The sequence below is a fragment of the Crinia signifera genome, chromosome 4 (assembly GCF_055691185.1).
Source record: "Crinia signifera chromosome 4, ASM5569118v1, whole genome shotgun sequence".
Taxonomy (NCBI): domain Eukaryota; kingdom Metazoa; phylum Chordata; class Amphibia; order Anura; family Myobatrachidae; genus Crinia; species Crinia signifera.
Genome location: NC_139220.1, coordinates 262,081,389 through 262,103,311, shown reverse-complemented (window position 1 = coordinate 262,103,311; position 21,923 = coordinate 262,081,389). Strand labels below are relative to the sequence as shown.

The following is a 21,923-nucleotide window of genomic DNA, read 5'->3' as shown; positions in this document are numbered from 1 at the left end:
CAGCCAAGGTGAGCCGGCTGAGGCGCTCTGCTCACAATACACTTTAACCATGAAGCTGCCGATTCCCGGACATTGTATAGTCCGGGACCACCCCCCCCTCCGGACTCCGGACGCCGGTCCTCATTACCGGACTGTTCGGAGTAATCCCGGACGGGTGGTAACCCTAGTTACACGTCATTAGTCACAACAAAACTTTATTGACACATGCTAACGTACTGTTGTCTTGTTTCCAAGACGACAGTTCTCCCGACCAGTGACGTCATACAGACCCGCCGAAAAGGGGTGGAGTCCTATGGCCGCTGTTCCCGCACAAACTCATGATACTGCTCTATGAATAGAGGTGAGTGTACACTGATTTTTTATGTAAGCTGTTTGATAAAAGCCGTGTAGGCTGAAACGTCACAAACTACACCTAGTGTGTGATTGTGGTTTTTTCATCCAAGTCCCGAGTGCCGCATATACCTTTCCGTTTTCATTGGAGCCCTGCGCCAGCAGCTCTCCCTGTGAAGGCACCGGGCCATTCCTGTCTTAGGAACGAGTGCCAGCTACCACTGTCATTATATCTATATATATATTTAGATATATAAAGATATATATCTATATATATCTATATATATAAAGACCAAAAAGACACACTCTCCAGACTGTTTGATGCAAAATAAAAAGCTGTGTATTTGTATTCACATAGACATCATAGTATAAAGAAGGGTACTCAACGTTAGCGTTTCAGTCCATATAGGACCTTCCTCAGGAGTTAGACAACAAGGGCATCCATTTGGGGTGAAGCACAGCGTGGACCACACAGCAGGTTCCTACAGCAACCTGCTGTGTGGTCCATGCTGTGCTTCACCCCAAATGGATGCCCTTGTTGTCTAACTCCTGAGGAAGGTCCTATATGGACTGAAACGCTAACGTTGAGTACCCTTCTTTATAATATGATGTCTATGTGAATACAAATACACAGCTTTTTATTTTGCATCAAACAGTCTGGAGAGTGTGTCTTTTTGGTCTTTATATACATGGACTTTGTTTCTTGTAAGGAAAGTTCTGGACATCACCCCAGCGGTTGCATATTTTGTATGGAGTGCGATCTTATTGCATATATATATATCTATATATATATATGTGCCTGATTCTGGTTGGCTCACTAAGTAGCACTGCTTAGCGAGCTTTCAAACACCGCCCATCCACCATGCAAATGCCCCCCCCAGCCGAATATACCCGCCGCACTGCGAATGGATGTTTTGATAATTATTATTATATTAAATATAATTATTAATTTGCAGGGTAGCGTGCAGGCCCGTATAATTTCTATAGTGCTCCAAAATCAGTCTGGGCTGTCTGAGACTTGTGGCATCCTGGTCTGAACCTGGGTGGGCAGCTGACATCCTGTGACATCAGTCTGTGTGGAAAAGATCACAAATAGTCACAACGAGTAAATGTCACCAATTTGAGGTATCAATGAGGTGTAGGATTATTGCTCCTGGGATCCCCCAACTATCACGTCCTCAATAATGGCGTAAAACATGAAATGACACAATGCAGAAAAACATAGTGCAAACCTTAAGAATAAACAAATGATATTTAATAAAGAAGTGCACTCACAATTTAAATGCTTAATAAAAGCATATAGGTAAAAATCGCTCAAAGGAGGGACTGCGGTCCAACAGCAGGTGGTGGGGTACAGACTGACGCCAGGTCCGGAAACTGGAAGAAAGCTGGAGCCCAAAGGTACCGGCAGTAAAGTCCGTTTTGTAGCGATAGTTTATAAAGCGAGACACGCCAAATGCATTTCGGACACAAAAGGTCCTTCCTCAGCAGCGTGTCTGACAGTGTCCGCAGAGTTCCTTATATACGGTGTCCAATTAGGACCAAACAAACAAAATTACTTCCGCCTTTCGGCGTGTTAAAATGGCCGTGCGTTCCAGCTCCAATATAATGGTGCGTTCCACACGCGCTCTGGCTAATGAAGCTTTGGGAGAGAGGCACTTCCGCCTATACTCCACAAAGTATGGCCGTGCGGTCCATCAATATCAGCTGGTGCGTTCCAATACGCGCTCCAGCATGGAGACAGTCAAATATTAGTCATACAACGAACGGAATAATTCAGAATAAAAACAAGGAACAAAATAAAAATAGTGTCATTTCATAAAATCATGAAGAGATGGTCAGGGAATAGCTAAAAATATCATTAGTTAAAAAATATAGCAGCATAATGAATATAGCAGCATATAATTATTGCACAGAAAGTGGAGATATTTAGCAGCATATAAGATGAATAAATAAATACAAATATAGCTAACAGGGATATTAAAAATTAGCACATAATGGGTTGGACTAAGACAAGAAATGTTTCAATTCAAATTCTCCGTTTAACCCCTCGGGTACAAGAGTGTTCAACCGGTAGATCCATTTCATTTCTGACTGTGCCAACCTCTTATCTAAATCCCTTGTACGCCATCTGGGGGAAATTAATTGAATTCCCCAAAAATTTATGAGGTTACATTCTTTAGACTGATGGTAGTTCTTAAAATGTTGGGACAGCGTATGAGTAATAAGGCCCTTTCGAATATTATAAACGTGTTCAGCAAGCCTAACTCTAAGTGGGCGACTGGTTCTGCCAACATAGAAAAGATGGCACGAACATTCCAATAAATAAACAATATTTTTGGAATGACACGTTATAAACTCATTAATTTTGTATTTCTTTTTATTGACCTCAAAATCAACCATTTTGCGGTTGGTGACTTTTACCGACCTACACATGAGGCATTCTCCACAGCGATGGAACCCTTTTGTTCTAATGCTGTGTCTTGGGCCTACATCAATGGTGCTCTTCACTAAATGGTTCCTAAGAGACGGAGCCCTTCTGTAAATGAAGATTGGCTTATCAGGAATTATATTGCCAAGAATTGGATCCTGTTTAATCAGGTGCCAATTTTTCTTAAAAACAGTCTCAATTTTTGAGTGAAGCTGGTTGAATTGTGTGATAAAGGCCCATTGAAACTTGTTATCTGTTGTTTTGGGTTCTTTTATTTTCAAGAGATCACTCCTTTCTATGGTGTTAATTTTATTAATTGCTGTTTTTAAAACATCAGAAGAGTAACCTTTCGCTGCTAGTCTCTCTGATACATCTTCTATTTGGTGGTTACATATCTCCACATTCGAACAATTGCGTTTTATTCGAGTGTACTGGCCAAAGGGAATTCCCTTGAGCCAGTTGGTGTGGTGTTGACTTGTTATCTCAATGTAACCATTCGAGTCCGTAGGTTTTCTAAAAGTTTTCGTGTTGACCTTTCCGTCATCAATATATATTGTTAGGTCTAAGAAGGATATTTCTACAGGACTCGTAACAAAAGTCAAATTAATAGAGAAGTCATTTATATTAAGATCATTACAAAAAGTTAAAAGATTCTCCTGACCATCTCTCCACACAAAGAAAATATCGTCAATAAAACGCTGCCAGAGCACCAGACCCGCCCCCAGAACGCCACCCTGCCAAATCCTAAGGTGTTCCCAATAGGACATGAACAGGTTCGCGTAACTAGGGGCGAATCTAGTGCCCATAGCAGTTCCAACGCACTGCAGATAAAAGCTTCCGTCATGGTAAAAATAATTATTTGATAGAATAAAATCAATACTTTTCAGAATGAAGCTTTTCAAATCTGTATTTAAGGTGGACATATCTAAAAAGAAGGAGACTGCCTGTAGGCCTTGTTCTTTGCGAATAATTGTATAGAGCGTGCTTACATCTGCACTACAAAGAATGTCTCCTTCACGCCACTCATAATTGGTTAAATTTCGAAGTAGATTCCCAGTGTCCTTTAAATATGCCTTTGTATTGGACACTAGTGGCTGTAAAAAGTAGTCCACATAAGCGGAGAGGTTGCTTGTAAGGCTATTACAGCCTGATACAATTGGCCTCCCCGGAGGTTTGTTGGCATCTTTATGAACCTTAGGGAGGACATAGAGGGAGGGTACAGATGGTTCTTTAATATTTAAAAATTCAAACTCCTTTTTTGAAATAATATTTTTCGTAAGGGCTTGAGTAGTAAGCTCCAACAAGGCTTTACTAATACGCATAGTTGGGTCAGTTTTTAATTTTTTGTAGGTGTTGTCATTAGTAAGTTGACGATTAATCTCTTCCATATATAGTTCTTTTTTCATGACAACTACACCTCCTCCCTTATCGGCAGGTTTTATAACTATCGATTTATCCTCTTTAAGGGTTTCCAAAGTTTCAAATTCTTTTTTGGTAAGGTTACATTTTTTACCGTATTTGGAATTACCCTTATTTACAATTTTATTAATTTCGTCCGTGACCACTTTATTAAAACAGTCTAAAAAACTACCTCTGCAGTGCGTTGGATAAAAGGTAGAAACAGGTTTAAAAGGTGTTAAGGCATCAGAGGGTGTTACAGTGTCAACAGTATCTCTCGATTCAAAGAAGCGCTTAATGGTTAATTTACGAATAAATTTCTGGATGTCCAGAAACAAGTCAAAACTGTTAGGTTTGAACGTTGGGGCAAATTTTAAACCCTTTTGGAGAATTTTAATCTCTGTATCTGTTAGTTCTCGACCAGATAAATTAAATATTTTGCCTTCATTCGTATTAACGCTATCTTTTAAAGTCGGAGCAATTTTCTTCTTTTTTCTTTTAGATTTTAATTTGATGGCCCCACCTCTTTTTCCTCTCTTAGTGGCTTTAATATTATCATTCCTGTTAACTACCTTCTCCAATGTTTTTGACGGTCCCTCTCTAAAAAAGAAGGGGTTGTAACATTGGGTCCTTCGTCAAATCTATCCAGAGTTGAGAATCTGTTGTTAGTTTCAATATTGAAATCATCTCTGGTTTCTTCCCTTTGACGATAAGTTCGTCTTGGGGTTTCCCAATTATCATCAGTGTTAGTTGGTCTATTTTTATGCCAATTCCTAGTTGGTCTATTTTTATGCCAATTCCTGGTGCTCTGGCAGCGTTTTATTGACGATATTTTCTTTGTGTGGAGAGATGGTCAGGAGAATCTTTTAACTTTTTGTAATGATCTTAATATAAATGACTTCTCTATTAATTTGACTTTTGTTACGAGTCCTGTAGAAATATCCTTCTTAGACCTAACAATATATATTGATGACGGAAAGGTCAACACGAAAACTTTTAGAAAACCTACGGACTCGAATGGTTACATTGAGATAACAAGTCAACACCACACCAACTGGCTCAAGGGAATTCCCTTTGGCCAGTACACTCGAATAAAACGCAATTGTTCGAATGTGGAGATATGTAACCACCAAATAGAAGATGTATCAGAGAGACTAGCAGCGAAAGGTTACTCTTCTGATGTTTTAAAAACAGCAATTAATAAAATTAACACCATAGAAAGGAGTGATCTCTTGAAAATAAAAGAACCCAAAACAACAGATAACAAGTTTCAATGGGCCTTTATCACACAATTCAACCAGCTTCACTCAAAAATTGAGACTGTTTTTAAGAAAAATTGGCACCTGATTAAACAGGATCCAATTCTTGGCAATATAATTCCTGATAAGCCAATCTTCATTTACAGAAGGGCTCCGTCTCTTAGGAACCATTTAGTGAAGAGCACCATTGATGTAGGCCCAAGACACAGCATTAGAACAAAAGGGTTCCATCGCTGTGGAGAATGCCTCATGTGTAGGTCGGTAAAAGTCACCAACCGCAAAATGGTTGATTTTGAGGTCAATAAAAAGAAATACAAAATTAATGAGTTTATAACGTGTCATTCCAAAAATATTGTTTATTTATTGGAATGTTCGTGCCATCTTTTCTATGTTGGCAGAACCAGTCGCCCACTTAGAGTTAGGCTTGCTGAACACGTTTATAATATTCGAAAGGGCCTTATTACTCATACGCTGTCCCAACATTTTAAGAACTACCATCAGTCTAAAGAATGTAACCTCATAAATTTTTGGGGAATTCAATTAATTTCCCCCAGATGGCGTACAAGGGATTTAGATAAGAGGTTGGCACAGTCAGAAATGAAATGGATCTACCGGTTGAACACTCTTGTACCCGAGGGGTTAAACGGAGAATTTGAATTGAAACATTTCTTGTCTTAGTCCAACCCATTATGTGCTAATTTTTAATATCCCTGTTAGCTATATTTGTATTTATTTATTCATCTTATATGCTGCTAAATATCTCCACTTTCTGTGCAATAATTATATGCTGCTATATTCATTATGCTGCTATATTTTTTAACTAATGATATTTTTAGCTATTCCCTGACCATCTCTTCATGATTTTATGAAATGACACTATTTTTATTTTGTTCCTTGTTTTTATTCTGAATTATTCCGTTCGTTGTATGACTAATATTTGACTGTCTCCATGCTGGAGCGCGTATTGGAACGCACCAGCTGATATTGATGGACCGCACGGCCATACTTTGTGGAGTATAGGCGGAAGTGCCTCTCTCCCAAAGCTTCATTAGCCAGAGCGCGTGTGGAACGCACCATTATATTGGAGCTGGAACGCACGGCCATTTTAACACGCCGAAAGGCGGAAGTAATTTTGTTTGTTTGGTCCTAATTGGACACCGTATATAAGGAACTCTGCGGACACTGTCAGACACGCTGCTGAGGAAGGACCTTTTGTGTCCGAAATGCATTTGGCGTGTCTCGCTTTATAAACTATCGCTACAAAACGGACTTTACTGCCGGTACCTTTGGGCTCCAGCTTTCTTCCAGTTTCCGGACCTGGCGTCAGTCTGTACCCCACCACCTGCTGTTGGACCGCAGTCCCTCCTTTGAGCGATTTTTACCTATATGCTTTTATTAAGCATTTAAATTGTGAGTGCACTTCTTTATTAAATATCATTTGTTTATTCTTAAGGTTTGCACTATGTTTTTCTGCATTGTGTCATTTCATGTTTTACGCCATTATTGAGGACGTGATAGTTGGGGGATCCCAGGAGCAATAATCCTACACCTCATTGATACCTCAAATTGGTGACATTTACTCGTTGTGACTATTTGTGATCTTTTCCACACAGACTGAGTTTATCTGAGAACACCACAAGCGCTAATTCTACAGTTTACACTTGTTTTTCTATATGTCCCATGTAAGGTGATTATTGGATGTCACCTCAACTGTAGTTAAGCTGCATGTGTGTTGTGCGCACCTGTTCACAAAATACCCTTTATTGTATCCTGTGACATCAGCCACTACCCCCGGAAGCCTGGTGCCCGCCTGCGCTCGCATGCGGACACCAAATGTTTTCCTGGGCTCACCCAGCGTTTTGGTGGGTACAGCGAGGAAACGCAGGGCATTCGCATGTGAACGGTCTGTGCCCACCTCCATCCCGCTCCCCCCTGTGTGAGCACCACAGAGACTATGAAAGTCTTTGAAGGCGCCTGAACAGAAGCCCTGCACATGCACATTAGCGAATATGCGCATGCACAGTGCTTCACCATCGGTCCACTGTGCGAAAGCGCAGGGGACCTTCGCAAATCAAAATCAGGCCCTGAATCACATGGCATCTAGGGGTGATGATTTAGGTTGGTTTGCAAAAGCATACGCCTTCTTTAATGGACAAAACCATGCTGCACTGCAGGCGGGGCAGATGTAACATGTGCAGAGAGATTTACTTTTGGGTGAGTTATTTTGTTTCTGTGTAAATAGTGGCTGCTATCATTTTACACTGCAATTTAGATTACAGTTTAAACACACCCTACCCAAATCTAACTCTCTCTGAACATGTTATGCTGGGTACACACCAGGACGACTAGGGCCCGATTCCCACAATCTAGATCCAATTCCGATCAATTGGATGTAGATTGTGTGCTGATTGGGCCCTTTTCTGACCTGGTGTGGCCTGGTGTGGACCGATACCGATCCGATGCGCGGTCCCGCGGGTCGGTCGGTCGTTATTGAGATCCTACCTGCTGCAGGTAGGATCTCAATGACGACCATACAGCCGGGTGCGGGTCGCCATCGGATCGGACCCTCTCACGGTGCACATCGTGAGCGGGTCGTGCCCCCCCGCGTCACCGTGAGCGGGTCGGACGAGACAATGACGACGGGTCGTCCTGGTGTGTACCCCGCAGTACATCAGCCCCACCTGCAGTGCACATGGTTTTGTCTATTAAAGAAGGAGTTTGCTTTTGAAACCCACCTGAATCACACCCCTGGTTAAAATCAAATGCGATACACTAAAACAGTGTGCAATTTGAACTTGGGGGTATTCAACACTGATCGGAAGTGGGTGAATTTGGCTCCGATAGTGGGAGGTCTGCGCATGCAACAAACGGTTTCATCGCTGGGCAGTTCATTGCGGGGAGGGAGGGCCGGAAATGGGGCTTTCCATGGATACGCCCAGCCTTTCATGTGTTTTCCTATGAAAATGCTGAGTGTTCCCATAGGAGCGCAGACAGGCCGATGCCTGCCGGGGGCGTGCGGCTAATGTCACAGGACTTCAGCGCCCACCCCTTCTTTGGCAGATACCAAAAGAAATAAGTTATTTGAGACTGACTTTTATTTCCGATGGCAGGAGAAGTCATTCGATGGTTGGCGACTATCAAATGATTTCTCCTGCTAGCGGATGCATGTGGGGATGTGTTAGCGAGCACATGGTCCGAGGGGACATTCGGTGAAGGGTGGGAATTCTGCCAGGCAGTAATCCACTCGGTAGGGAGCGAATGACTGATGCTTACCGAGCGGTGTTAATTCACCTCCATGATGCAATGCGATCTAGTACAGAAAGTACTGCCTGCATATACATTTTGCACTTTGCGATATGCGATGCTTGGGAGCAAAAGTTTGAAATGCATGCAACAATCGCAACACGTATGGGCACCATTAGCTACATTATGTTAGATACCTTCAATTCCATCGTATTTATTTTCCCTGATTTCCCTTTTACCTATTACCCCTGCTGCCCCCTTTCTGGAGCAATTACTGAGAGCTGCAGTTATTACTATCCACCATGGCAGAGACTGTGCAGAGAACAAGCCATCTTTGTAACAAAAATAAATTAAGTTCAATAATACGTTTTCCTGAGACAGATACTATTGTGCCTATATTAACATTTATAACAGCAGGACACGGCCACTCTGAATAATCCTTTGACGGTATCCATCGACTACTAACCACTGGCCATGTACAGGCAGTTCTCCTCCATCGATAATAAAGGTGTTCTATATGGGGCCGTGCCATCGATGGTATTAAAAGATCGATGGTCGCGGACGATAGCCATCCCTACTGTGAACTATAGTGGGACGTGTGACCTTATAGAGGTCAGGATAGCCATGAAATTAGGTGGAGCTAAGTGCGCTGCGTGCTGCGTCATCATTCGGGCTTCACAAAAATGGCGTCGATTCAAGCAGCTAAAAGGGCGCTCAGAGTACAATTGAAACAAAGGATTTCAGCCTTAAGCAACTCAGAAAAGCTTCGACAGTCCCAGGCGGTGACTCGGAAGGTGTGTTTCGCACGCTATTGATAATAGAACGAGTAAAGATCATCAGCTCTTGCGGCCTCATAGCCATACATTAAGGGCAAAGATCGGGCGCCTCCATCTTTACTGTGGGCTATATAGTTCGTGGTCTAATGCAATGTATTTTATGAAGCGAATAACAGCTAATAACAGGGAAAAGCATCTTAAAGCTACATTTTTCTCTATGGAAAAAAAAGAATCCAGATGTAGGTCGAAATATATTTAGTAATAGGGACCTAGTTTAGCAATGAGAAGTAGGATGCCAGCAATGGCCACGTAACTGCGTTAAAGTGTGTAACACGTGCTAATCCAGTGAGTGAGTCTTCAAATATGGACTGAATGTGCAATGAGATGTTTCAGTGCAGTTGTGCCAACAAGTATCTAGTGCTAATTGTCACTGCTTAATATCAGAACTTGTATTACAAATGTGTGCCTTTCTTTAGGTACAAAAGCAGGCCGTTTTTCACCTTATAAACGAAAAAAATATAAAATATATATTGAATTTGCATAGAAATTGACAAATCAATGAATTGATTGATCTTAGGGGCAGATTTAAGGCTGTTTACACACTAATAGATATATCTGAATATCAATTGATATGCAGATATATCTACAGGCTGAGCTGGCAGCGTAGACTCCACCCTGCCTGATCTGTTGGGACTCAGTAGCGCACGCAGGGGGGGTTTCCGAGTACCCAGAAATATCTGACTTCAAAGCAGTGGTCCCCATCCAAGCCTGTTAATTGCTGTTCCCAGTCAGATATTTCAGGTTCTGTCTAACGTAGAGTTTTTCTAAAGATATATTCCAAAATCTGTGACTCTCCCCCTTTGAAGGACACTAGAAACTTGTCTCTACTGTTCCCAGAACCAGAGATATCAGCCTTCAAGCAGTTGGTTACTGCTCCAGCTCCACACACCTGGTATGTAGTTTTATATACTCGTTGGCAGATTCATCTGCCTCCTGAACTCTGATCCCCTCATCCCCAACACCATTTGGTAGGTGGGATTCTCTAGTTTATTATTCCATTAAAATCTAAGAAATCTATTTCCGGGAACTGGAGATATCTGCAGTCAAGCAAGTTGTCCTCCCACCAGAAAATTATGAATAATAAGCCCACTCCACTATACACCCCTCCTCTGCGTATTAAACATCCCCTACCACCCTGGAAGTTATGTATCAGGGCCCCTTCATTCAGCCCAATGCCCCCTTCTCCCACCATCTGTGCAGTAAAGGGTTAATTAGTGGAAATTACTGATCCAGGCCCTACATGCTGAGCGGTTGATATAATACCCCCTACCACCCGCGGGACATCAAAACATATACTGGGTCACCTAAGTGTCCATCTCCGTACTTTGTTCCGCACCTCTGGAAACCCCCTTCTGAAATTCCTGCGTTTGCCCATGGGACTGATGTCATAACTGGACAGGTGCATTTGCTTGTGCCGTCGCATTGAGCTGTAAATCACTGCCGGCTCTGGTGTTGGTGTATGGGCAGTCGGCGGATTGGCAATACACACAATAAGATATATCATTCGATATATATAGGGGTAACATGCTCAGTGCCATGGTTAAATGCACTGCGCCAGGGCTTACATGCACATTGTGCACAGCACTCACTGTGGGGTAAAGGAGACAGCCAGGCAGAGCGATGGAAACCTGCCTGTCTCTCTTAGAGCAGGTCCATCCGTCCATGACTCTGCGGTTTGGCTATTTAAAATGACTTTCCAGGCCCGGCTCATGGCCCGGCAGCCAATCAGACAGCGGCAGCCGATTGGCTCAAAAGTCATTAGCCGGGTTCAACATTTTAATTTCATTTTCTGTCTTAAAGGGTATAACAAGTAATAACAAGAATATCACACTTTGTTAAATATGCCTGTTAGTTAATTATTTCACCTTAATTCAGGACTACTTTTGCATCTCATCAAAAATGAACCAAATGAATCCCAAAGTTTTTTTTTTTTTTTTTTTAAATAATGATTTTATTAGGATTTTCAAAACAAAGGAGGGGGATACAGAAAAAAAAGAAAAAGGGTTGGGGAGAACACAGGGTAAATACAAAAATACAGAACGTTAAAAAATCACATTCAACATTAGAAAAATGATCAGATATTAGATATGCAGATCTGAACAACAGCACAAAATACCAACAAAATGTCAAGAAAAGCTCCGTAGGGGGTGAGTGACGAGGACCCCATAGAGAGAAACTCCTGCCAGTCATACCATTTTGGCAATGATGAGGGACTGGGAGAGGAGTAGGGACAATACAAGGTTTCCATAGTGAAAGTAAGCTTAGCCTTAATTAGGTCCATGGGAGGTGGGACAGGATGCTTCCAAAACTGAGCCATGGTGGTTTTAGTAACAATGAAAATATGGGTGATAAGATATCTATTCGGAAGAAGTACACAATCTGGAAAAATATGTAGGAGTGCGAAGGGGGGGAACGGGAATACATGGAAGCCTGTTACTGCCAAGATAAGGTTCTCAACCTGGACCCAAAGGGAACGAATAAGTGGGAACGACTAAGAAATATGTATAGCATCACCCACTAATCCACAACCTCGCTAACAAAATCCAGACTGCGAAGGCCAGAATTTGTGCAATCTATCAGGCGTCCGATACATGCGGTAGAATAGCTTCATATACATTTCAATATGAGAAATACACTTAGACATTTAAAAAAAAGAAGAAAATAGGTGAGACCATTCTGCTGGTTTAGGTTACGTTTCCAATATCTGTGCGCTTGCATACCTCCCAACTGTCACGATTTTAGAGGGACAGTCCCGATTTTTGGGTCCTGTCCCGCTGTCCCACCCGCGGCAGGCATTGTCCCGCTGCGGGGGGTGGCAGTTGGGAGACCCCCCAATCTAGTAGAATAGACGCTGTGCGCATGCGCACAGCGTCTATTCTCGTATGAAAATGAGGTTGCGGCTAATTAGCATAAGCCGCGCCCTCATTTGCATACGCCCCGCCCCCTTTTCGCGCGCGAGTGTCCCTATTTCTTCAAGTGAAAAGTTGGGAGGTATGCGCTTGGATTTTATCAGGTTGGGTAGGGGTTACCAGCAAGGAGTACCAAAAAGATATCCCTCCCTTCCGGTAAGCAGTGGAAGGACGGCAAAGGATATGCAAGGGTATTTTATAAGCGGGGTTGGACGCAATGGGGCATGGATTGAAGCCAATGGGTGGTTATTGTGGTTCACTCGCAAAGGCAAATTCCTTCTCAAATGGACAAAACCCATGTGCACTGCAGGTGGGGCAGATGTAACTTGTGCAGAGAGAGTTAGATTTGGGTGGGGATTTACTTCAAAGTGAAATCTATATTGCAGTGTAAAAATAAAGCAATCAGTATTATCCCTGCACAGAAACAAAATAACTCACCAATAGTGTTCACTCTAGAAATTTTTTAGGGCAGGGTGCTGACCACAGGGAGGGCACATTTTTAAATCGTGAGGCACATTTTTTATCCAGGAAGGCACATTTGGTACTTGTTTTCTAGCACGGCCACAACGATCTTGATCTGGGGCATCGCAGGTAAAAAAATTGATAGAGTGGGGGTATGAAAAGGTCGGAGGACGCGTACCGCCGCCCCTCGCGGGCTCGCTGCGCTCGCCACGCTTCGGGTTCACGTTGATCGTGGGGTGGTGTTAACTATTTTTGGGGGGCCATTTCACTGGTCAGGGGTTTTTTTTGGGGTCTCTGGCCCATTTAACATTGTTCCCTATGTTGATTTGGGTAAATTGAGGCATTTTACATTGTTCCCTATGGGAAATCGCGGGCATCGCGTCGGTACCATCTTATGCTTATTTTGGCCGCATACGATGCGACCGACGCGATTTTAACTTTTTCAATGCATTTCAATGGGAAATCGCGGGCATCGCGTTGGTCGCATCGCAGACCATTAAAAATTACCCGCGATGCCCGCGATTGTGGCCGTGCTAGGAAACAAGTACTGCACATTTTAATTTAAAAGGGCCAAATTATGTACATGATATTCCTGCATGTCAGGAAGGTTGATATGCAGGAAGGTTGACATGCGTTTTGCACTGTTTTTTTTTTTGAGCCGACATGTGCTGACTGTCAGCAACAGTGAAAAACCCATGTCAACCTTCCTGCATGTCAACCTTCCTGCAATGTGGGAAGGTTGACATTCAGGAAGGTTGACATGGGTTTTTCACTTCTTTTTGAGCTGACATGTGCTGACTGTCAGCACATGTCGGCTCAAAAAACTGTGAAAAACCCATGTCAACCTTCCTGCATGTCAACCTTCCTGCATGTCAACCTTCCTGACATGCATTTACGCAGAGGGGGGACTTATGCAGATTGATAGTGTTTGACACATGTGTTGCACGTGTCTCACGTGTCTCAGGTGACTGGGCAGGTCAAGGAGGCGGAGTGGTCATGCATAAGTTGACAGAGCTGACAAGTGTCAGCTAGGCAGGGGGGAGGAGGCATGCTGATTGAAATAGTGCTGACAGCACCTCACATAACGTTGTGAGCGGCGTGTCAGCTAGGCAGGGGGGAGGAGGCATGCTGCATGTAATAGCTGACTGCCGCGAGGTGAGCGGCATGTCAGCACTACAGGGGGAGGGGGCATGCTGGCCATAAGAGATTGAAGCTTCAGCGCATTATTATGCAGGGAGGTCAGAATGAAGTGTCACGGCCGGGGAGAGACAGCAAGCCGCACTTCATGTATCATTATGCCGGGTGCGGGGGGGGGGCGAGCAGAGTGAGACAAGCCGCAGCCTGTATCGCTATGCCGTGCGCAGGGCGGCCCGAGCTGCCGGGGAGAAACAGTAAGCACGCGGCCTATTACTATGCAGGGCGCAGGGCGGGACTAAAAGGGCAGGGCGGAATTGAGAAGTTTTTAAAGGGGCAGGGCGCAGCGCCCTGTGAAAGAAGCTTAGTGTGAACTCTAACCAAAATCTAAATCTCTCTGCACATGTAATATCTGCCCCCTTGTAATGCACATGGTTTTGTCCATTTGAGAAGGAATTTGCCTTTGCGAGTAAACCAGAAAAAGGGCCAAAGTCTAATTTTCAGATACTTATAAAAACCAGCAGCATGTAGACGGAAAGAAGCTTGCAATTGGGAGAAGGACCTAAGGATTTTCCCTGAGAAAAAGGTCACTAATTATTTTAATGGCGTTGTCATACGATGAGGACAGATTCATGTTTGGTATTAGGGAGGAAAGTCCCAATAAAGTCAATTTGGCGATGGCAAATTGAAGTGTAATAATACAAAGCTTGTGCAGTAACAGGTCTAACCTTAAGTGGGCACCTCATTAGATCCATTTTGGGAAAAGCACCAAACATGCTCGATTCAAGAGCTACCCAAGGTTTAAGGCCAGAGGAGACTGACCAATCACTGATCTGATTTAGCAAGCATGCCAGCTGGTACAGTTCTAGATTAGGATAGCCCACCATCTGCTTTGGACATCATGAGATATTTTTTCGCATTGTTCCAGACATAGATATTAACCCCTTCCCGACGCAGCCTGTTTTTGCCTTCCTGACAGAGGCCTTTTTTTCAAATCTGACATGTATCACTTAAGTGGGGATAACTTTTTTTTGCTTTTACTTATCCCAGTGATTTTGAGATTGTTTTCTCGTGACACATTGTACTTTAAGTTAGTGGTAAATTTTGCTCGATACAGTTTTTTTTTTTTTTTTTGTGAAAAATACCAAAATGTCGTAAAAAAATGGAACATTTTGCAATTTGCAAAATGTTACATTTTCTGCTTGTGAGACAAATAATCATACCACTCAAAATAGTTCATAACTAACAAAGATCATATGTCTACTTTATGTTTTAATCATTATTTAAAACTCCTTTTATTTTTTTTTGGACACTAGGGGGCAGCAGAGTCTAAATTTTACACATTACACAGTAAACGCTGCTTTTGGCTGTTCACGTTTGAACAGCCAATCGCAGCGATCGCCTATGGCGGGGGGCATCGCTGCCCCCCCTGGGCAATGAGGGAAGATGTCTGCTGTCAGGGACAGCAGACATCGTCCCTCTGTCACCGCGTCTCTAGACGCGGTGACTCTTTAAAGTCATGACGTACATTTACGTCATGTGTCGGGAAGTACATCCAGGCCATGACGTAAATGTACGTCAAATGTCGGGAAGGGGTTAAGAACTGTCTGGAATTTGTTAAGCCAAGAGGATGGTAGAAGCTTGTAGATAGATCTAAATATTTTTTTTTTAAAAGGATCATTATTTTAACAGTAGCCATCCTACCCATCCAGGAAATCTCATGGAACAACCAATCCCATGTAATAGCTGTTATTTGCTTCAAAAGCGGGCCATAGTTAACTTCTATGAGAGTCTCCTCAGTAGCTGATAGGAAAATACCTAGATAGCGAAGTGAACCTGTTAGCCAAATGTACTTCAGGTACATTTTGGCATCAGGTGGAATATTCAACGGCAGAACTTCAGTTTTGGTGGTGTATAATTTATAAAGTGAGGCCGCCAAATAGCTATGGAGAATTTTAGGTAACTCTGGTAGGTAGGTCTCTGGATGTGTGAGAATTAGTAGGACATCAATAGCGAACAAGCATATTCTATGGCTGGGAAGCTAGGCTGCAAGCTGCCAGAGGTCACAAAAAGACCCCCTGCTCCCCTGGCGGCAGTCCACACTGTAGCGAGGGCTCAGGGGGAGAGGAGGGAGCTGTGGCACCGGGCAGGAGGCAGGTAGGCGTGTGGGGAAGCCGCATGTACATTTGGCAGGGGTGGGTGGCACCACGGCAGCGCTGCAAATAAAGACAGAGGCTCCAGTAGCTGTGCAGGCTCCAGCGAGCAGGGACTTCAGCGGAGCACCAGAGGGCAATCCGCAAGCCAGGGAGGGACACAGAGCCCATAGTTTGTTTTTGAAGGTGAAAGGAATTGAATTGACGTTTCATCTGTTACTATTGTAGCATCATTTCTGTAGACAGTGCTGTGTGAAACTCATGCATATAAAAAAAACTAAAGTGTTACCTAAAGTGACAGCAGCCAGTGACTTCACACATCTCTGTAAGATGACAAGTAACAAACATAGTTCATGTGCAATTTATATATAAGAGCAGTGTGAAGAAACCTGTGTACAAAGCAGCTGTGGTGTTTCAGAAATGTAAGTACAAATGAATGTGGAGCACAAACATTGTGCACATAGTTAGAAATGATCTTCTAATGTGTGTCGAGTAAAGATTCTGGATCATGGATGGTATGCTTCATGAACTATATCGTTAATGATTTCCCTTGAACCTCCTGGAGCTCCTGGATCAAAGATATCTTTTGTGAAAATCAAAATACTTCTCCAAAAGTATCTTCAAAGATATATTCAGTGGCCACATCCAGGTGTATAGCTGTCATTGCCGATTTTAGTCAGGATTGAGCTACATGTTCAGACAACAGAGGGGGTCGCTAATGACCATGTGGGGTTGTTAACAATATAATGTGCACACACAAAATGTGAAAACAAGCCACCTTCGCTGAAGAAACCCCCTCCCTTGGGATGTTAATGACCCCCTTTGTCATCTGAACATGCAGTCAATGGCTGCATGTTCAGCGAAGGCCGAGTGACGTCAATGGTAACATTATCGTTCAGTATGTATGCCCTATATAGTTCATTAACGATATTGGCGGTATGTGTACCCAGCTTTACACTGAACTATGACAGCCAATCTGCTTGCATTTGCCATGTACCAGTGAGACGGGTATGGATTATGGATTGTCAATGTTATATTCGACAGACAATGGGTTGACACAAAAAGGGTTGACATGCATTAGGGCAACAGGTCCAAAAAAAATTGATATGGAAATGATCGACACCAAAAAAGTTTTGTTGCCAAATCTTGTACAATTCATGTAATGTGTCCACCATTGGCCACCATGATGTTGCTGGGCACACACATTGCCTATAATGTACCCAGTTTGAGGTGTTCTATCCCTTGGGGCTCCCCATGTTTTAAATATACAGTTATTTTTTTTCAATTCTATAGTCTACTTACCCAACAAGATAGGTGGGGTTTGGTGTGCGATTTCTACAGTTAAAATATCGACAGTAGATCAGAGACACTGTACCTTGGTTTTACCATTTCGAACATCATACTGTAGTACAACATCATGTTTAAATTTCTAAAGCAGACGCTTCCCAAATGGCATTACAGTATTAGTATGTCAGCATGCTGTAGTGGGGTTTAATCTAACAGTGTCCTCATTGTTATTGTTGAAAGTTAGAAGTTGAAATTGCAACTGTGTCCTTATAGTTCCCTGTAGGTGATGTCACTCATGGCTTCATATTGGCTATAGCTTGTCCTATAGAATAAAGATTTCTACCCAGAGGAATTTAATCTAATACACAAATTGTGATTCTGTAGTTCAGACACGGGGCTCGATTCTGATTCACTCACTGGGCTGCGAATTTGTATGCAGTGCGCATTCACGAGCTGTCCATCCAAAGGCAGCCATTGAAGCCTCTACTGGCTGCTGGCAGGGTGATTGACACCCTGTGGGTGTTTGGGGGCGGTAATGCAGCATTTTCTGGGAGTGCCCCAGAACATGCAGGCGGTCCCCGGCTGTTGGGATGGAGGGCCGCTGACATCATCAGCGGTCTTCTACTCCCCGCGGCCTTTGCAGCGCCTTTGCAGTCGAGACTTACTTGGCACTTGCGAGCAGGGGAAAATATGGTCTTAATCGGGACCATAGTCTGGTCCCAGGAAGTCGAGCATCCATTACTTTTCCAACTAAAGTGATGAAGTGACTAATATATAATATCGATATTGAAGAAATTACGGTACTTGTGTAATATCTGGGCGCCCGATTTTTTCATTGTATTGATCGCATCGCATGCAATATAGTGGCATACAATTCATGTGATGCGATTTTTCATTGTAAAGAGCCAATTTTGAATTGTATAGTCACCCATGGGTAATTTCATACCCCCACTATCCAATTACGCATGGAGTTGATTTTATATAGTGTGGTGAGCGCAGCGAGCCACCGAGCCCGAAGCGTGGCGAGGGGACGCAGAATACATGTAAAGTAATCCGCGTCCGCTCGCCACGCTTCGGGCTCGGTGGCTCGCCACACTATATAAAATCAACTCCATGCGTAGTGGGATAGTGGGGGCAGGAAACCACCCATGGGTGACTATACAATTAAAAATCGGGTCTTTACAATGAAAAATCGCATCGCATGCCTTAAGTAGTGCGCCCAGATAATACACAAGTACCGAAATGACAGTATTAGAATATTAATGTAGAGAGAAAAAAAATGTTCCCTTTTAATTGCCAGGTTTATGTGCACCATAGAGGGAGGTGGGTTTACCTGTACATTCCATTTTCCTCATGATACATTATTCTTGCAGTTGCTCTCTCACAGTCGGTACCAGACAGCTCAGCGCATCGCTGTGTTTTTGAGCATGCCTGATGAGGTGCAAACTGGGGACATCGTACGTGATATTTTTCATCAAGGCAAATCGTGTTATATTCCACGCTACCAGCCTCGCAGTACACACATGGACATGGTGAGGCTCGGTTCAGTGGAGGAAATCCACCAGCTGCCAGTAACCACGTGGAACATCCGCCAGCCTGGGGAGGAGGACTGCAGAGAGGAAGCACTGGCCTTGGGTGAGGAAACCTCTGTAGAGTTTTGATTTGTCAATTTCTAAGATGCCATTCGCACAGAAGATGACGGTTATTATGTTTATCCAGGATTAGACTTTATATTCACTGTACTTTTAAGCGCCTAATATATCAATTTCAACTACTTACCTACAACCCAATTATTACAGGCGGCCTGGATCTCGTTCTTGTACCAGGGCTTGGATTTGACAAGGAAGGTCATCGTTTGGGAAGGGGTAAAGGATATTATGATACATTCTTAGAGCGCTACCACCATCAGTTTGCCGCCAAGCCATATACCATCGCATTGGCTTTTCAAGAGCAGCTTTGCGACTCCATCCCTGTAACTGAAAATGACATTGAGATAGATGAGATTATCATTGCTGGAGACCAAACGATGCTCGAGAAGTGAAAAATGCTGCTGCTGACAGGAGTGTCTGTACAAGCTGTGATAAAGTGAGAAAGAAACATTACGTGCAATTTATAAAATAAATCATCCTCTCTTCCTCATCTTTCTATATTTTTTCTTTTCCCATCCTTTCCCCTCTGCTGACAGTACTGCAACATCAGGCCTTTCTTTCCTCCTTATCCTCTCACTGTGCAGTTTCAGCTGCGATCCAAATAAACTCCTTATCTACCGTCTCAAAAGCCTTATTGGTCTTAGCCATTCTTATTTACAATAATCTCTTATTTGCAGAATATCTGCTACATGGAAAGCCTTCCCCATTTACTGCTTTACTTTTGACCTTCTAAAATCAAATGATCTGCTACCAGGTATAATAGATACATCTCACTGACCTATAAATTCTCAAAAACAAGAAAAAAGACAACAATTTTGTGGGTGCAATTGGACCAAATCACATTGTCAAAACTTTATATCATATGTATTCTTTCTAGAAGGTGATTTTTGGGGACGGTCCCTTTTTCTCCCTTCATACTTAACCAGAATTGATAAATGAGGTACTGTTTTAAAGATTGTTCTCTGCTTCTGACTAATTGTTAATTTACAATTGCACATGGTATTGTTTGTTTAAAAATCTAAGTTTAAAATTGACTTTGGCACAGTAATCGCATGGAAATCGCCCGGTGACACGGGTGCGAAGGGCGCGCAGCTGACGCCACCGGATGTCAGCTGCCCCTCCTGTTCCTGTCGAGTGTGCATGCAAATCTAAGTGACCTGAGAGATACTTAGATATGCGTGTACCCTTCACATCATTTGATGGTCGGCGACTATCAAATAATATGGGTGTTTCCCCATAGGCTGCAAATGGATGTTTATGTTAAACATCCATTAACATCCGTGCGGGCGAACCTGCCATGCGAGGGGGGGGGGGGGGGGGCGTACCGGCGACCGGCGTCTGGGGGACTCGCAAGGTTGCAAATTCGCAACCTTGCGAGTCAAGCAGAATAAGGGCCCATATGCACGATAATGTTAATGATCATTTATCATGCATATCATGTAAAACAGTGGTTCCCAAACTCTTTTGAATCACCGCACCCTACAGTATCAGAATTTTTTTAATGGCCCCCCCCCATGGCCATTAAAAATTGAGTAATGTATAAAAACATATTAAATTAAGTAAATTGTGTTAATAGGTCATACCTAGGTTTAATTATGTGGTTAAGGACAATATTTGCTTTTGTTTGTCCACATATTTAGGGCTGGCAGCCACCAGCACTGATTTTATCTATGACATTGACAATAAATATTTTTAATTTGTTTATTATTTAATTTTTTATTCATTGTTGACCACCAGCCTGAGGCACCCCTGCAAGGTTCCCTAAGGCACCCTAGGGTGCCAAGGCACACAGTTTGGGAACCACTGATGTAAAATATATTTCCCATTCAGAAGTCCATGTGGATGCCTGTTGACCTTTTGACCTTTTACTTGTGCCGACCTTTTGTCAGCGTCGACATTTTTGTATCTACCTATTGACCTAGAAACTGTAGACCTATCAACCGGATACCACAATTGAGCCCCTGAATGACCACAGGAACCTGTTAACTCAAGAATCTGCTTTGGCTTCCTCTGCCATTTTTGTGCATTATACATGAGCCCTTACTCCTAAGGGTATTTACTAAGATGGGAGTTTTATTGAAGATGGGTACAATCTTTTATTCCCCGTACACACGGTTCTATTTGTTCTGTTTTTCTATTAGATTTTACTTATATAAGTTAAATCGAATGGACATTGAGCAGTTTTCAGCAGCAATTGATGGCGATTCATTCCCAATGCACGAGAAAAATAAACTGTGCAGGCAAGAATATATAGTACAGATCTGTACTATAGAGTCCAAATCAAATGTTTTTTGCTTGACATTTGATTCGATCTCAATTAAATCGCAAACAAAACCGCACCGTGTGAACATCCCTGTAGTTTATTTTAATTTTGTTGTGTGTTTCCCTAGCTCAGTTTTCAAAATCTTGTTTAATTATGCTCATGTTCCTCTAGTCCCAGACTCTCCAATACCTTTCTCAGTGCCGTGTAGTCATAAACTGTTGAGGTCAGTGTTTTTAAAAACTACAATAAATGTATTGGATTGGCAAGGGAAAGAGCAGAGTATTTTAGACACCTTTATGGCCTTTTTTTCTAGGAGCTTAATTTGCAGAGTAAAGTAAGAGGCATTGCATCTAATCAGCACCCTGTGGATCTGATTCTTCATATAAGGCAGCCAGGAATTAGCAGTCCTCTATGCCTGTTGTGGTACAAAAGTAATTGACTTAAGCTGTGCACACACGGTTACATTTTGTGTCCGATTTTGACTATATAGTCGAAATCGAATGGACATCGAACGTTTTTCAGCCTCATTCGATGCTGATTCAATCACGATGCGTGCTCCCGTTTAGTGT

At 42.8% G+C, this 21,923-nt stretch overlaps 1 protein-coding gene across 3 annotated transcripts; it reads left to right on the top strand.

Moving 5' to 3' along the window:
* The first annotated feature begins 273 nt into the window (after positions 1–273).
* Positions 274–19,719, top strand: MTHFS (methenyltetrahydrofolate synthetase). Of its 3 annotated transcripts, none has more exons than XM_083179785.1 (3): positions 274–340; positions 18,816–19,077; positions 19,242–19,719. In XM_083179785.1, exons 2-3 carry the CDS (start codon positions 18,870–18,872, stop codon positions 19,481–19,483), a joined length of 450 nt encoding a protein of 149 aa, XP_083035911.1. In that variant the 5' UTR covers positions 274–340; positions 18,816–18,869; the 3' UTR covers positions 19,484–19,719. The 3 variants fall into 3 exon arrangements, with proteins under 3 accessions (XP_083035911.1, XP_083035909.1, XP_083035912.1); XM_083179783.1 differs by lacking the exon at positions 274–340 and adding an exon at positions 9,327–9,455; XM_083179786.1 differs by lacking the exon at positions 274–340 and adding an exon at positions 9,490–9,676.
* The last annotated feature ends 2,204 nt before the right edge of the window (positions 19,720–21,923 follow it).